The 18,146-nt window shown below is 39.3% G+C and overlaps 1 protein-coding gene across 3 annotated transcripts in view; it reads left to right on the top strand.

Annotated features, from left to right (window-relative positions):
• The window catches only part of LOC126416572 (nidogen), a 346,239-nt gene that overhangs the window by 256,614 nt on the left and 71,479 nt on the right, over window positions 1-18,146 (top strand). For all 3 annotated transcript variants that reach the window (XM_050084321.1, XM_050084322.1, XM_050084320.1), the window contains exons 13-14: window positions 3,599-3,730; window positions 11,278-11,568. In XM_050084321.1, coding sequence (XP_049940278.1) covers window positions 3,599-3,730; window positions 11,278-11,568 — 423 coding nt within the window. The remainder of the gene's footprint in view (window positions 1-3,598; window positions 3,731-11,277; window positions 11,569-18,146) is intronic.

The raw sequence follows: 18,146 nt of genomic DNA, 5'->3' as shown, positions 1-18,146 counted from the left end.
GGAAAAATATGTCTAAAAAGAAAGATGATGAAACTTACCAAACAAAAGCGCTGGCAGGTCGATAGACACACAAACAAACCCAAACATACACACAAAATTCTAGCTTTCGCAACCAATGGTTGCCTCGTCAGGAAAGAGGGAAGGAGAAGGAAAGACAAAAGGATATGGGTTTTAAGGGAGAGGGTAAGGAGTCATTCCAATCCCGGGAGCGGAAAGACTTACCTTAGGGGGAAAAAAGGACAGGTATACACTCGCACACACACACATATCCATCCACACATACACAGACACAAGCAGACATTTTCTGCTTGTCTGCTTGTGTCTGTGTATGTGTGGATGGATATGTGTGTGTGTGCGAGTGTATACCTGTCCTTTTTTCCCCCTAAGGTAAGTCTTTCCGCTCCCGGGATTGGAATGACTCCTTACCCTCTCCCTTAAAACCCATATCCTTTTGTCTTTCCTTCTCCTTCCCTCTTTCCTGACGAGGCAACCATTGGTTGCGAAAGCTAGAATTTTGTGTGTATGTTTGGGTTTGTTTGTGTGTCTATCGACCTGCCAGCGCTTTTGTTTGGTAAGTTTCATCATCTTTCTTTTTAGACATATATATATATATATATATATATATATATATATATATATATATATATATATATATATATATATATATATATATATATATATATATATATATGGGAGAGAATGAGAGAGGAGACAGTGATGGTGGGAGAGAGAAAGTGGCAGTGAAGGAGAAAGAAAGATGGATGATGACAATGGCAGTGGGAGCACCCAGAGGAGATAGTGCCTGTCAGAATGAGACATAAATGTAGCTTTAACTGGCATAGTGAACATATGCCATGAGTTCTCGGTTCACTGCAAGGTTCTGAGGTCACCAAACTACATTTTTAGCCATCATTTTTTCACTGTATAATGAGTACTTCATCCCTGTACAGGCTGTCTCAAACTAGAAATTATTCGATGAAGCCACCTGGTGGCTTAAGTGTTCTTTAAAAAAATTGTTTTGTCTTATAAAATGCTTTATACTTGCAAATCAAACACCACTTGGTTTGGTGTACAGAAAGTGTAAAGTAGTGTAAAGTGAACTTGCATTGGATGGGATAAAATTTTGTGTTAACCTTATATTATGCTTACTTATTTGTTGTTTATATGTGCCAAAGTATAAAATGTGTCCAAGTATATAAATAAACTGTTAAAAATTCACTGGCATGCAGAATTCATTTTATATAAGCCTCACACTCTGCTGTAACAGAGACAAGAAGGGAACCAGCTGAAAAATGCCCCTGTCAAAGCACAAAAAGGCGAATAGGCTCCTTTTTAATAGGAAAAAACTGAGGAACTAGCTGCCTTAGTCCTCATTCTGCCTTCCTCAGCAAAAATGTTGACATGTGAATGTATACCTACTTTTTTTGCTGGAAGAGAGTAACAGAGAGACAGTGTCAGTATAAGAAAGAAGACACAGTGCCAGTGGAAGAGGATGAGAGAGGAGACAGTGATGGTGGGAGAGTGAAAGTGGCAGTGAAAGAGAAAGAGAGATGGATGGTGACAATAGTAGTGGGAGCAACCAGAGGAGATAGTGACACAGTGGAAGTATAAGAGAAACAAAAATGGATGGAAATAATAGCAATGGCAGCAAAAGAAAGAGGAGACAGTGGAAATTAAAAAGAGACATGAGTGGACAACATGCATAGGCTTTGGAGGGAGGACTGGTCTGGTCTCCCCCCCCCCCCCCCCCCCTCCCACACCAGTACCACCCCCACCCCCTTTCTGTCCCCTGCTCCAGACCAGGGAACTTTAACATGAAACAATGTATGCACTTTCCCCCATCCTCTGTACCCACATGTTAAAGTTTCCTAGTCTAGGGGTGAAACCAAAGCAAACCATCACCAAGGGCATCAAGGACATGTATGGAGAGGAGACAGTTGTGGCTGAAGAGAAAGACAGCAGACTGTAAGTGAGAAAGAAAGAGACAATGGCAATGGCAGATAATAGGGCAATGGCAGTAGGAAAGAGAGACAGTGAAAGTGGCAGAGAAGGAGACATTGGCAAGGAAGAGCAAGAGAAACTGATGAAGACAGTGACAGTAGGAGAGACAGATGGGAAACAGCACGTATGAGAGAAAAAGGAGACAAAGGGAGAATGAGATATATAGACAATAGCTGTTAGATGGGGATGCTGAGCATGAAGGCTTCACTACAAAGAGAGCCTTGGTAAAAGAATTTAGAATTTTCTGTGTTAAAAGAGTGCAAATATCTTTGCATGCTAAAATTTTTGGTGAGGAAGACAGAATGAGTATGGAGGCAGTTGCTTCCCCTTTTTCCTGTCAGAATCTTATAAAGAGGAATGTATTCACTTTTTTGTGCTCCAACAGGAGCATTTTTCAGCTATTCCTTAATTTTGCATCACCAAACCCGTAAACATTATTAATCGAGCTTTCCAATGGAAAGCAGCTGCTTGGATGCCCATGTAAAATATACTTTGACAGTACTAGAAGTTATTAAAAAAAAAGACAGAACACAGATACAAAAATTATTCATGAGAAAAGAGCAAGAAGTTCATTATGCAGTGAAAATGGAGCCTTCATGGCTTGCAAAGTGTGATAATAGAATAATACTAATAATAATGAAATCAGTATGTGTTGTTACTTATCTGCTAAGACTGTAAAACAATAGACTTGTATTTAACATGAGTTTTACTGAAAATCCATTCCAACTGTGTCAGTTCAGGCTTCCTGTGATTCTTTAACAAACTCTAGGCAAATATCAAGATAGTGCCTTAATAGCTCTACAGCCAGTTTCTCTCATTGGCCTCCAAAAACTAAACTTATCCTTTTTTTGGCATAATCATGCTGTTCATAAACACTACTAGAGAGGAAATATACCATAAATTCCACGTGGTTTGCTTGACCTTATGACATAAAGCCAACTGTGTATGGGCTGCTAGTTTCCTGTGCTAAATTCAAAAGCAATCTTTTGAAAACTTCTGCATCAGAGTATTGTATTTCATTTCATTCTTTGGAGACTTTTGTGTTGTGTTCTCTTTGTTCCACTTCTTCTCCTACTTCTCTCCTAGCGCAACTCTCTTTGCTGGATTTTAGTTAAACTAAACATCTGTTACACACCACAAAAATTGTTATACAATATATCTTCTAGCTCGAGAGTCTAAAAGTAGTAGTTCATTGCATCACAATAAAATAAATTTATAAGTTAATATGAAAAGACACACCTAAAGTAGTCTTACAATACCATAAAATAGAGATAAATTGATAGTAAATTATTTACAAAGACATTATACAAGACCTGTATCCTAATAAAGACCAGAGCACATTTCCCCACTTGATAAAGGCAACAGTATTTTACAAATGAGGAAAACAAGAAGACTGCAATCCACAATAAGAGAACTGGTAAATTAGTGACTGTAAGTAACCTAGAAGAACATTTTTGTAGGATACAATTTGTCACTTACAACAACCTCTTTTTGTATGTAAGTATAATCTCAACTTCATCAACTTTTTCTGTAAATTATTTTTATTTCAGGGTGTTACTACCTGCTACATTCAGTCTAAGGTCCTGCACTGTTACAGAATTGTTAAGCTGTTCAGACTTGCGGTGTCATCCAGACGCAGAGTGTGTTGAGCTGCACCCAGGAAGTCTTCAGTGCCAGTGCTTGCCAGGCTTTACAGGGAATGGTGTCTTCTGCACAGCCATTGAAAAATGTAAGTACTGTGTAATAAAGATGTTCAGATTTTTGATATATTGCATCAGCCATTTGATACCCATTGCTGCATAAAGTCCTCATCTAGACTCTGCTGTGCCTGAAGGTCTTTAGCTCTATGCGCTCATGTGCCACTCACTTGTTTTCTGTTTGATATAATATAATTAACACAAATACAATTAAGATACTTACTAAAATATTTTACAATTAGTTCTTGCTATGATGTTCAGTAACAACTTATGAACTGCACTGTTTTAAGATTAAATGTTAATGATTTCAGCAAAACTGAAAGCTAAAAATAAACAAATTAAAAATACTGACAAACGAAGGTTTTTTGTGAACAAATGGAAATTCTGTTTGTGTACAGAGTCACTATAATTAAAGTTCGAGTTTCAAAACACTGTAAAATTCGAACCAATTTTCAGCATTATATCAAATCTGAATGGTATGTCATATGTCATTGAAAAAAAAAAAAAAAACAATGTAAATTTTACCATTAGATGATGCTAGAATATGTAAAACAAAAAGGCGCCGGGTACGTACTGTTTCTCAGTTTGCATCTGGGATACTTGGCATGACTGTCTCTATGAATGATCATGGGTTGCATGGAAAAGCTCTTTTACAAGAATGGTCGCTATGTGCCAGTAGCTATGCAGAAGTTCTGGTATGGTATGAAGAAATGCATTGCTCCGATGTCTGCCAAGGGCCTAGAGAAATGATTAGAAAATTCGAAAAGACAGAGTCTTTTGAAATGCAATGTAGGAGAGGGAGGAAAACAACTGATCCAACATTGGTAGAAGTTGGGTCCACAGCTTTGCAGGAGGGATTGAGTGGTGGTGTGCAAACATGCAGTGTACAGAGAATTCCCCAAACTTTAAACAAACCTGTGAACAAGATGCATAAAATTATATGGAACACCCTGCGTTGCTAGTCAGACAAATATAAATATGTTTACATTGACTTATGAGACACACTTTGGGCAAGCATGCTGTCAGGCCTACATTGAACTAGGATACTGAGAAAAGGATATGCATTTATATCTCTATGCCTTCAGCTGCCACTATCCCTCACAGAAGAACAGCATGCTGAATGCTCTAGTATACAGGTCATTTCAGATGAATGAAGTCTGACAGCAGAGCTGTGACACCTGGAATCCATCTCCCATGAGCATAGATATAGCAACTGACATATTTGGATGACCCTGCAACACAAAATCATCAAGAATGACTTGGAAAATGAAAACAAAGAAGAAGATTATGATAAAACCACTTTTTTACTGTTCACTGGGAATGTATCTTACACAATTGGAAGGCTACTGTGTAAACACCACATAATATCAGTTTTTGTTCTTGTCCAAAGCATGAGTTTCATTAGGGACAGTGAAAGACAATCTGACTCTCAAAAAAAAAAAAAAAAAAAAAAAAAAAAAAAAAAAAAAGTACAAAGTTCTGTGTGAATGCGGAAAAATTTATACTGAACAAACAAGCCACACAATTGAAGACTGATGTACAGAACATGAGCACCACACAGGCTTAATGCAGCCCAACAAATCTGCAGCAGCAACTCAGTAAAAATTAAACTAAACTAAACTCTGTCCAAACAGGCCTCAGAAAGCCCAACAGTACTGAACAACCACCGTCACCATCAACCTGTAGTCATCACTGGATGCAAATATGGAGGGGCATGTGGTCAGCACACCACTCTCCCAGCTGTTGTCAGTTTTCATGTCTGAGCAAAAGCAGAATACAGCATTGAAAACAGACATAAAATGAATTACAAGTAATCAAAAGTCCTGGCCACCACAAATAAATTGTGGGACTGCATTTTCAGAGAAGCAATTGAAATCTGAGTGACTGATAATTTAATCAACATGGCCACAGGCTTCCAATTAAGTAAGGCAGGGGATCCATTAGTAAGCTCCATCAAAGCAGAATGTGAGATCTGGGCAGTAGGTGTGACAGATGGGAGATGGAAAGCAACTGTCACTCCCCCACCCCTCCCCTCCACCATCGCAGCCACATGTCCTCCACCACCAAGCATGGCACAGGGTCGGCGAGGCCTGAACTCTGGACCAGCAGGTATAAATACCTCAGTACGCAGCAGACACTTCATTCCATCAGCACCACGTTATGATGGCAGAACAGTTGTTCACCATAATATCGTAGACCTCCGATGGTTGGTTATGGCAGTGTGTCCAAGAACTTTGAAAGCAACAAAAATGCCGGTATAGCATCAGATCACATAACACTATTGATGTTTACATTTTAGTCAGTGGACATTCATTTTCACAAAACACGCTCATTAAATTCAGTTTGCCATACAAAGATGCATTATCTTTACAAGATAGATCAGCATGGAGTCTAAGGTAACTTCCACATGGCTTTCATTTTGTTCCTGGCCATTATTATGTGGTAATCATTTGTTATTTTATGACTTTGTGAAGTACACCCTTATAATTCTTGAACTTCATCAGAAATACTTCAGTAAAATTTGTTTTCTTGAAATTTTGTTAAGTATCCTCTTTTGAGCACAAGATATTTTAATTCCTGTTGTCAGCCAAGGAACATTTCATTTACTAGTTTTGAATTTTGGTTTTTGACTCGAAAAGAAATATTGAAATAATGTGAGAATATTTCCATGAACATGTCAAATTCTTTACATGTGTTCTCACAGTTGTATATGTCTTTCCATATTTTTTTTTTTTTAATAAGTGCCTGATGTGTTCTAAGTTTTGCTTGCTAAAATGTATACCTTTTCATGTTATTTGTGGTTCAATATTGCCAGCGGCCTCTATTAGGAATGACTTTAAGAACATCACTCACTGCTTGCTAAATGGTGATGGACTGCACTTCACAGAAGTTTGAAGCATTGTCTCTGGTGCTTATTTGAATGCAGTTATGTTAAACTATAAAAAAATTACATATTAATCAATGGAAAATCCAGGCTGGAATGTAACAATATTATGAGAAGGAAAGTGGCGACTCACCATATAGAGTAGATGCTGAGTCACAGATTTTTGTTGTGCCTATCTGCAACTCAGCATCCCCGCCGTATGGTGAGTAGCTATTTTCCTTCTCATAATGTTAAAAAATTACATATGCAATAGTAACTCAAAAGACAGGAATTGTAGGCAGTTCTGTTACACTGTTGATAATGAAGTTATTTTGATTAGATGATGTTTTATGGTCTTTAAATGGCATTTTCTAATAAAGAATATTCTAGAAACTAAAATCTTATATTTGAGATATTTTACTATGTAACATTTTTCGCAGTAATGTTGTGTGGTTTTCGCTATAGAAAAAATTTGTTTGCAGTGGTAACCATGGATTTTTTAAAGGTTTTTATTCTAAAATTCTAGCAATGTGTATTTCTTTTGATAGAATTTTGAGTAGAGATATTACCTGAGCTACGATATTACTGGGTTCAAATGTTTAAATGCAAGATGCCACTATAAACACTTCGTCATCAAGAATGGATTACTAGAGGGATTAGTACTGGCACCACTCCTCTTAAATTTATTTAGCAGTGACTTCCATATACAAACTTCAAAAAATTCCATTATGCCAATGACACGGCAATAACTGTACAGTCTAAGGACTATGAGCAAGGCAAGCAAATACTCAGTAATGATCTAGAGATCACAATCCTCAGAAAACTGAGGAATACTGTTTCCATCTGAGCAGTTGCACAGAAAGTATACAACTAAATGTATTCTTTTGTGGCAGAAAGGTAAAACACAATCATTTACAAAAAAACATCTTGGAGTATACCTAGATTGCTCCCTTACCTTTAAAAAGCATCTTGAAACTACACAACAAAAATTGGAAACCAGAAATAGCTTAAGTTGAGAAATTGCTGGAACAAGGTGGGGAGCACACACAAAGACACTACACATAACAGTGCAAGTACTGGTGTATTCTGTAGCTGATTACTGCTCTCCTAAATGGAATGGAAGTTGTCATGTTAAGAAGGTAAACATACACTTTAACAATACAATGAGGCTAATCTATGGAACATTCACACACAAATCTTCCACAACTATGTGTTCTCACAAATCTCCCCCCCCCCCCCCCCCAACTATGAAATTAAAGAACAAGAGGCATCCTTTCAAACAGCAACTACAGTACCTACTTACTCAGACTCACCCAAACCGTTTCCAGGAATGCACCTGCCTCAGAAATAATGGAGCCACCTGACCAGTATCAGAACAGGGCATGCCAGAATGAAAGCTATGCTCTCTAAGTAAAAAATCTACGAAATTCTTCAGCATATCTGTGCTTTCAAGAACAGACGATACAGAACATTGAAACAGAGTTTCCAAATTTCCACATAGTAAATTCCAAGGGACATGGTACAATCTGCTAGCAGCAACAACTGAAGCAGTGGAATGACTGAACTCACTGAATAAGACAATGGGATCCTAATTCATAATCTTTGTTTTGATGAAGCTCAAAGCAATAAAATAACTCTATATCCAGTAACAAATTTTTCCCTGCTCAGAATGCACAGTTAAGCTAACTAACATAGTGCATCACAGTGCAGATACTTCTCAGTGGAAATCAGACAGAACAGTTAATGACTCCAGAACAAATATTTTTAAGAACAGTTAATAAAAGATGATCTGATATGAAATTTATGATGAACCAAATGCTGACATAAAATTTAATCTATTTCATGATAAATTCATACCATTGTTTGAAAATAGCTTTTGACATAAGCTAATCAGAAAGCACATTAGAGCCGCGTAAGAAAACTGTGGATCACTTAGGGATTAAAGTATCTTGTAAAAGGAAAAGGGAGGGCAACAATAAGTACAGATCCTGCAGTAGTTGTACACTACAAAAAACCACTCAAAATTACTAAGAAAAATTATTTAAAAAATCAAGACACATGCATATTATGTCAGAAACAGACTCATGGTTCTATGGAATGTAGTGAAGTGGGAGACAGTCCGAAGAACAGGATAACATCACTGTTGAATGAAATGGAAGGGCTATAAATGATCAGGTGTAGGCAACAGATAGGTTTAATAAACATTTCTTAAATGCAGTAGAAAATATGGGGACAAACAGTTCAAGAGAAAAATCACAGCAGTATACTGAAAAAGCAACTCTCATAAAATTCAGTCTCCTTCTGAAATTAAGAAAATAATATATTTACTCAAAAATAAAAGTTCATGTGGATTTGATAGTGTTTCCAACAGAGTACTGAAGATTTGTTGCTATTTAATCAGCCCAATCTTGTCTGAAATATGTGATGCGTTATTATATCAAGGCATTTTTCCAGAGAGATTGGAATATGCCATTGTTAAAGGTCTGAAATATGTGATGCATTATTATCTCAAGGCATTTTTCCAGAGAGATTGAAATATGCCATTGTTAAAAGTCAGAAAGGTAATAGGAATGATTTCAATAACTACTGACCTGTTTCACTACTGACATTATTTTCCAGAATTTTAGAGAATATGATGTATTCTAGAATAGTATATCAACTGAGAAACAATAAAAATTCAAGCTGTGATATTATAGCTTGAATTTTAGAAGAGTTGCTCAACTGAGAATGCCATTTATGTGTTCACTCACCAAATTTTACAAACATTAAATAACAAAATAGTATTGGTCATCCACAAAAAGAATTGGTTCTGTCTGTTGGATATTACATGTAAGATCAATTGCATATATGAGGAACAAAAGCAGATCTACAACTGAGTCTTGAGAAACCCCAGAAACTGATTCCCTCCAGTCAGAAGAATCTACGTTGATTATACTGGTTGAATTACTAAGTAAAACTTTCTGCATTGTTCTGATTAGATATGACAATATTCATTAGTGAACTATATCATAAACTTCATAAAACCTCAGTTTATATTGGGAGAATATTGTGAGTCACAGAGACAAACGTCTTAGACAGGTGACTGCAAAAATGCTTGAAACTAGTTACTCTGTAGACACCATATGGTGAATAAAGTAAATCAATTTGTAAACCTTAATAGTTTGGCTAACTTCTCAGTTCTTTACACAAGATGTGGTCATTGGTGAAGTGAATAAATTATCAGCATAATCAAATTTCTTCTCAAGATATTATCTTTAAATATGGTCACAAACATGGTTGTAATTGAGGCATTCTCTGCAAGAATGACTTAACTGAAATTGAAATAAGTCTTACATATTACACTATCATGTCATATATTCTGAAACCACAATATTTCATTTTTATTTGACTGAAATATAGTCTATATATGAGAGTTTGAAATGAATAAAAAACTTTAAAATGTTTGGTGCTCTGTTTCTCAATCTCAGTATTTATGTTTCTGTTGAGTTGTTGCTCCAGCGAATGCCTCAGTTACTATTTGCCAGAAACATTTCTTTTCTATATCAATATGTGAAAATATAAATTGAACATTATAAAATCCTGTAATTTTGCATACCAAAGACAGTGGTCTGACATGTATTTCTGCACCTGTGCATTTAATGTGTTGATATTTAACTATACAAAACAGTGTTGTAGTATTTGATACACACCTAAAACAATATAGTAATGTCAGTTGTATGGCCTCATTAAAGTCACATTATGAACAATAAGGATTAGAAAATACAGCTTGTAAAATAATTGCCACGTGTCATGTACATATGGTATATGAATTAGATCTGTAAAGGAAAGTCGAACAAGAAAATAAATAGTATTTGAGGTAAGATTGATTGATATCTGAGTAATTTAGCTATTCCATCTTGCTTCATTTCACCCCTTAGCTCTTGCATCATAGGAATGTGGATTTCAAGTATACTGATAGAATTAAAATTCTTAGCCACAAAGTACACGGCTCCATTCTGTATTCTCCTCTTTCTGTGAATAAAATGAACAATTATTTCCCATATCACATTCTGTATGTACAGGGTGACAATCACTGAACTATATGAAATAAAATTATCATAATTTCTGAACAGTTTGCATTAGTGCATTCAAACTGCACATTTGGCCGTGAGGCATGATGGAAATTAATTTGGAGCAAGAAATCATTCATATCTTTCTCACATAAACCTACCAAGCATTTGCCATGATCAATTTAGGGAAACCATAGAACACCTAAATCAAGATGGCCAGAGGGATATTTGCTCCACTGTCCCAAATGTGAACCCAGTTTTGTCACTGTGCCACCTCACTTGGTAGGATTATGAGAATAAGGTAGGGCATGTGCTGACACATATAAACATTTTACCCGTGCTCACTAAGAACTGTAAAAAATAAAACTGACCATTGTAAGTATAAAAAATGAAGACAATAAATGTGTAATCATTTCTATAGATATAAATTTCATTTTATAATGAATTTGGTATGCTTCCTACATTTTTAGAAAAATCGATTAAAATTTTGTGTCATTTTACATAAAAGATAGTGTTGTAATTAACTGCTTAATTGTAACTGGGCATATAAATACTATTTATGAAGAAATGTGCTAAAAATTGTTGTACTGTGTTTCTGGATATACTTCTACTGTTCATGTAAGAGCAATATACAACCCTAATTTCATTCATGTGCTTTTTGTTGTAGTAAGTTGCACAGTGGCCAACAACTGCTCCCCATTTGGTGTCTGTGCCTATGATGAACTGACAGCTGGGTATCACTGCCAGTGCTTGCCGGGCTATGTAGGAGATGGCTACAGTTGTGTTGATTCAACCCTCCTGCCTCAGCAGCCACCATCCACCCTTGCACCTTCAGGCCCACTTCCTGGCCAGTCAGAGGAAGAAACAGCACCTGCTCCAACGTGTACACTTGGGGTCTGTCTGTGTCCACCAAGCTACGAACTTCGGAATGGTGCCTGCTTGCCTAAAACTGAACAGTGTAAGTTTGTAGTAGTACACTGAATATTTTGTAAACTGACGTGAAGATCAGTTGTGAGTTATCAGATTACATTATTCCAGCCCATAACTGTGCACTTTTTTCAAAGAGATACTGCTGAAGTGCAGTATTAGGGACCAAAAGATCCACACAAAATTTTTGAAGACTGTCTGTAGTTGAATCACTTTCCTCTGAACTATGCAGCTAGCATTTTAATATGCAAGGATACAACAATGTGCGACATCTACACAATAGCCTCAAAAACAAAGGTCTATCATCAGTTCCAGGAATCTAACAGCAAAACATTGTTGTACTGTTTACCATTTGTTTGTATTATAAGGTGCATTCTGACTGAAGCATGGAATATGATGATAGAGTGTGTTTTTTGTTCAATCTAAGTGCTCTGTCACAGCTGGGTATGGGACTGTAATGAAACATTTAGCACTACATGGATAGGTAAAGTCTGTAAATCAGAGTATTCAGACAAAATCAAACAATGCAAAATCCAGGATGGAATAATAATAATATTATGAAAAGAATAGACTGCTGCTAATCACATAGAGGAGATATTGAGTCACAGACAGTCATTGCAAAAAGACTGCAGAATGTCGACGGGATCCGGCTGCATACCCGGAAATTATTAGAAGAAGACTGCTATACATTTGAGCTTTCAACCAAAAAGCCTTCTAGAGTAGAAACCATACACACATGCACACAAGCACAACTCACACATGCATGATCACTGTCTCTGGCCATTGAGGCCAGGCTGCGTACAGCAACTGTGCCTGATGGGAGAAGCCATCTGTCAGTGGTGTGGGTAAGGATGGAGTTGGGGCAGGGAAGGGGAAGGATAGCAGGGTGGTGGTGTGGGAAAGGTGCAGTGCTGTTTGAAGGAGCATGCAGGGATGTGGTGGACAGAGGGTAGGGCTGTTAAGTGCAGTTTGGAAGTTTGAGGTGGAGGGGGTGGGGAGGAGCAGAAAATGAGAGAAGTACAGGAGAGGGACAAATTGGGTTACATTGTACACTGCAGTAGTGGAAGCAGGGACAGGGATAGGTAGGTGAAGAAATGGACTAATAAAGTCTGAGGCCAGGGGTTACAGGAATGTAGATGTATTCCAGAGAGAGTTTCCAAATGCGCAGTTCAGAAAAGCTGGTGTTGGTATGAAAAATCCAGATGACACAGGCTTCGAAGCAGTCATTGAAGTGAAGCACATTGTATTGGGCAGCATGTTCAGCAGCTAGGTGGTCCAGCTATTTCTTAGCCACAGTTTGTTGGTGATCATTCAAGCAGACAGACAGCTTGTTGGCTGTTGTGCGTAAGTAGAAAATAGCACAGTGGTTACAGCTGAGTTTGTAGATCACATGTTGCTTTTTGCAGGTGGCCCTGCTGTTAATGGGAGAGGTGATGCCTGTGACTGGACTTGAGTAGATAGTGGTGGGAGAATATATGGGACAGGTCTTACATCTAAGTCTACTGCTGGGATATGAGCCATGACGCAAGGGGTTGGGAGCAGGGCTGGAGTAGGGATGGGACAATGATATTGTATAGGATTGGTGGGTTGCAGAAAACCACTGTGGGCTGAGTGGGAAGGGTTGTGCATTGGATTCATTTCCGGGTATGAAAAGAGGTAGTTGAAACCCTGGTAGAGAATGTGATTCAGTTGCTTCAGTCTTGGGTGGTACTGAGTCATGAGCAGAGTGGTTCTTTGTGGCCATACTTTGGGAGTGTAGGAGCTGGTTGTTGACTGAAGAGACAAGGCATGGGGACCTGTGAAAGCTGTCATTTGATCTACAAACTCACCTCAATCACTGTGCTGCTTCCTACATGGGTATGGCAACCAACAAGCTGTCTGACCATATGAACATCCATTGACAAACTGTGGTCAAGAGACAGCTCAACCATCCAGTTGTGGAACATGCTGCCCAACACAATGTGCTTCAATTACTGCTTCACAGCTTGCACCATGTGGCTTCTTCCTGCCAATGCTGGCTTTTATGAACCTGCAGGTAGGAAGTCTCCCTGCAATATGTCCAAAGTCCCCTTAAGGCCTCAGCCTTCCCTAGTCCCTGTTCTACAAACATCTACCCCTCCCACTCGAGCACGACACAATCTTCTGTTCCACCAGTAGATTCGCTAGTATTTCCACCTTTTTCTACTTCTCTACTCCCCCCTCCCCCCCCCCCCTTCCTCAAACCTCCTCCTGATTGCACACAGCATCCCTATCTTGTCCCCACCATGTCACTGCATCCATTCACAAGCAGCACTACACCTTCCTCCTCCCTACCCCAGCCTCCTGCTTACCCCACCACCCACAGATTGCTCTCCCATCAGGAGTAGCTGCTGCACACTGTCTGGCCTGAGTGACCAGAGACAGTGGTCATGTGTTTGTGAGTTGGGCCTGTGTAAATGTGTTTGTGTGTCTTTTACTTTAGAAGAATGTCTTTTAGCAGCTGTTTTGCTATGCCTGTCTGCGATTGAGGCACTATGATTTGGAAGTGATTCAGGAAAGGGGGGATTGGTTATGATTCCCAATGAATGGATATTATGGCACTACTGAACCACATGCTACATTTTTTATTCTAACAACCACAGAGACAGCAAAATTATGAGGCAACCCTACTGCCTTCAATTTCTGTGTAATGGGCCTAGAATCATGATGGTGCTTATAGGTATACAGCCCATTTTACAAAAGAAAATCCGTGATTGTGTGCAGATTCCTTGTCCTACAATATATCCAGATTTATTACCATTTGGAGTGTGCTGGAACCTTGTGGCAATCCACACAAGGAAACATAACACTCAACAGACAGTTTTTATTGACACTGAACACATCATAATAACTGTACAAATCACAATTCCAAAGAGCTTTACCATGAGAGGAGTTCAATAACAAGCAGAGTAAAACATCTTCATAGAGTACAATTACATAGGCAGTATCAAAGTGTGTGAGTGGTGGCTGGATAATAGGAGAGACTGCTTAAATGCCAGCAGATGGTACATTGGCTGGTTGCTAAGATGCTACTTCCACCAACACCAGGGGAGGATCCTGGTGATACCACTCCACTCTCTCAGATGATGGCTGGCATGCTCTGGTGTGCTGGCCCCATACAGACCGGGCAACTGTGTTGCTTGGTGCTCAGTGTCTACTACCAGGGCACTGGTACAGTGTGTTAACTGCAAGACGGCAGAGTTGTGAGGGGAGTGCGGGGAGAGGAGGAAGCAAGCATTGGCTGGTGAGGGGAGGGGAGCCATTGGGGGGGGGGATAAGGCACACACCTACCAGTTGCAGTGCTGGCACTACAAATTGCGCATTACACGAAAGCAGACGAAAGGCTTGGAAGTAAAACTCGCTTTAAATGTTGTTCGTAAACGAAACTGAAATTGTCGTGTACATTATATATATATATATATATATATATATATATATATATATATATATATATATATATATATATATATATATATATAGGGAAACATTCCACATGGGAAAAATATACCTAAAAACAAGGATGATGTGACTTACCAAACGAAAGCGCTGGTAAGTCTTTTCACTCACGGGATTGGAATGACTGCTTACCCTCTCCCTTAAAACCCACATCCTTTCGTCTTTCCCTCTCCTTCCCTCTTTCCTGATGAGGCAACCGTTGGTTGCGAAAGCTAGAATTTTTTGTGTATGTTTGTGTGTCTATCGACCTGCCAGCACTTTTGTTCGGTAAGTCACCTCATCTTTCTTTTTATACATATTTTTTCCCACGTGGAATGTTTCCATATATATATATATATATATATATATATATATATATATATATATATATATATATATATATATATATATATATATATGAATGTATGTATATATATATATATGAATGTATGTATGTTTGTCTACTATCCGCTCACAAACCATTCATCCGATTGCAATGAAACTTTGGTGAGTTGTTCTCCGAACGCCCGAAAAGAGTAATGGACAATGTTTCAACAGTTAGGTCATTGTAGCATGAGAAAGATTTATAAGAAAATGCCTTCTGCACTGCATATATATTTTTGAATTTGGAAATGTACTGTAATATGTATGTGCTTCGAAATAATACAGTAACCAGTGGTGTTTCCATACATAGCAATACGTTAGCAAGAAAAAATGAAATATAAGGTAATTCGGACGAAATAGGGGGCTCCTTCAAAGTGATCGTGAACAAAATATCTGAAATGGAAACTCACCTTTTCTTGCCAGGCATTTGTGGTGATATGCCAGGATGATTCTTGGAAAACTGTTTGAATCTTCCAATGCTACGCATGCTTTGTCCTGTGTATGTAGCAGCTCTCACTGAAGATTTGTAAATGGGGTGAAGCAATTTTTTCTGCTCCCTTTCCCTTTCGCAGCATTCAGTCACACGCAATATAATTTTGCGAGGATCGCTACGCAATACTGGTTTCCTTCTAATCGTAGGCCTACCGGTAGGGGTTGTTGGCGACTCCCGAGATGGGCCAGCAACTGCCTCTTCACTCATTTTGATAATGTTTAGCACAACTGCACAATAAAAACATGCAGAACAGTACAGTCTAAAACAATAACGAAGCAGACGACAATGGCTACCTTGTACAACACAGTCAGCTACGTAATGTTGGCAGCAGTCGAAACTGCGTGCCTACCGTAGCCTCCCGACATTTACCGACTTCTACCGATTCAGGACTAGGGAGAGGTCTGCCATCTAAAAGTTTACACATTGTATAGCCCACAGGAGGATGCAGTACATTGTCATAGTTCTTCCTGCATGCAAAGGTGACGGAAAACCAGTGCCTAAGCCATGGATTCAGCAGGAAATAAAGGGTGACTTTCAGTAAGGTGGCGTTGTTGATGGGCATTGGTTTGAGCTCTGACAGGCCTGATGGTAATGATGGTGCTACCAATGCAGTGTCTCTGTTGTGACTGCAGCCTCAGTAGTGTCCCAGGATCCAACCCCTGGACTTGGCAGAGGCAAGAATAGATCTGTGTTGGCTGGAACAGCTGTGTGCAGGCAATAGTGCCCCACCTGGGAGCTGCCCCAGCCTGCAGTGCAGGGAAGCCAGCCACAATAGTGGCTCACTCTGCTGTGGTTGCAGACTGTGTTTCAATGTCCTGCTCCTCTGCAGGGGTCACGGTAACATCTGCTTGTGACTTGACTGTAAGTAATGTTTAGAGTGGCCACCAGTGGCTCTGGTGGTGGGGCATCTGTAAGAAACCTGGAACATGTGAGATCTTAAGTGTGCTGCTTCAGAAATGGAGAGGAGCAAAGATAGATAGTGTAGGCATAAGATGGCAGGGTGGAGGGTACAGCAACAAGTGATGGTCAATGGTGAGATGGTGCTGGGCTGCCCGACCATTGGCAGGGCCCTCATTCCAGCAAAGGTGTAATTTGTTCTGGTGGTGAGCCACCTGCCAGTCAGAGGACTGAAGCTCCTGTACAACTGCAGGCACCCAGTGGTCTTGTTTACCATAGACACCAGCCCAAACCTGGTTTCCTTTCTTGAACACTGATGATGGGCACACTTCCAGCATGTGAGGTGCTGGCACCAGCGGATTTAGGAGGGTGCATGGCTGGTGGCCATAAAAAAGTTCTACTGGACTTTGTTCCACATAAGGTGTCAGTCAATAAGAGCATAATAACAATGTAAGTGCATCATCTGTGGGAGTATATTTTATATATTCCTTTATTTGTTGCTTGAATGTGCAGATGAGTCACTCCAGTTCTCCATTAGATTGTGGATGGAAGACGGGGATGTGAGGTGACAGATATCATCTTGGTTGCACATAGTCTCAATGGTTTCTGCCACAAACTGAGGGCCATTGTCCATGGTAATATTCATTGGAGGGCCTTTGATGGTGAAGATTTTGGACAGTGCATGTATGGTTCTTTGGCTGTAGTGGAGTATAAATGTACATTGTATGGATAGTATGAACATGTGTTTGGGTCCTATAAACTCCAGATTGTCATGGAACAGCTTGCTGTTCAGCACAGTTTTTCACAGGTACACACTAAATGCTCTATGTGCTTGTCGATGCTTGGCTAGCAGACTTGACGGTGGGCTAGTAGTGTAGTGTGTGATGATGCTGATGGCCATGATGAAGCAACTCAGGGAATATCTATGCAGAGTGGCATGAATATAACCACTCATGGTGTGTCATGTTCTGTTTTGAGGAAAATAATGCCATCCTCCAAAATCAAGCGGTGCCTTAACAGAAAGTAGTGATACACAGAATCTGTTTTCACAGAGGATACTCAGGCTCCCTGTGTAACTTGTGGCAGCACACACACTACAGGACTACATCAGTACATATGACAGACATTAGCAGTCAAGTTCAAAAATGGTTCATATGGCTCTGAGCACTATGGGACTCAACGTCTGAGGTCATCAGTCCCCTAGAACTTAAAACTACTTAAACATAACTAACCTAAGGATATCACACACATCCATGCCCAAGGCAGGATTCGAACCTGCGACCATAGTGGTCGCGCGGTTCCAGACTGAAGTGCCTAGAACCGCTCGGCCACTCAGGCTGGCAGCAGTCAAGTAGCTGGTGCTAGGAAAGGTGTTTATTGTT

Source organism: Schistocerca serialis, chromosome 8 (assembly GCF_023864345.2).
Source record: "Schistocerca serialis cubense isolate TAMUIC-IGC-003099 chromosome 8, iqSchSeri2.2, whole genome shotgun sequence".
NCBI lineage: Eukaryota > Metazoa > Arthropoda > Insecta > Orthoptera > Acrididae > Schistocerca > Schistocerca serialis.
The sequence above is the reverse complement of the archived record's forward strand: the minus strand, read 5'-3'. Positions and strand labels throughout refer to the sequence as shown.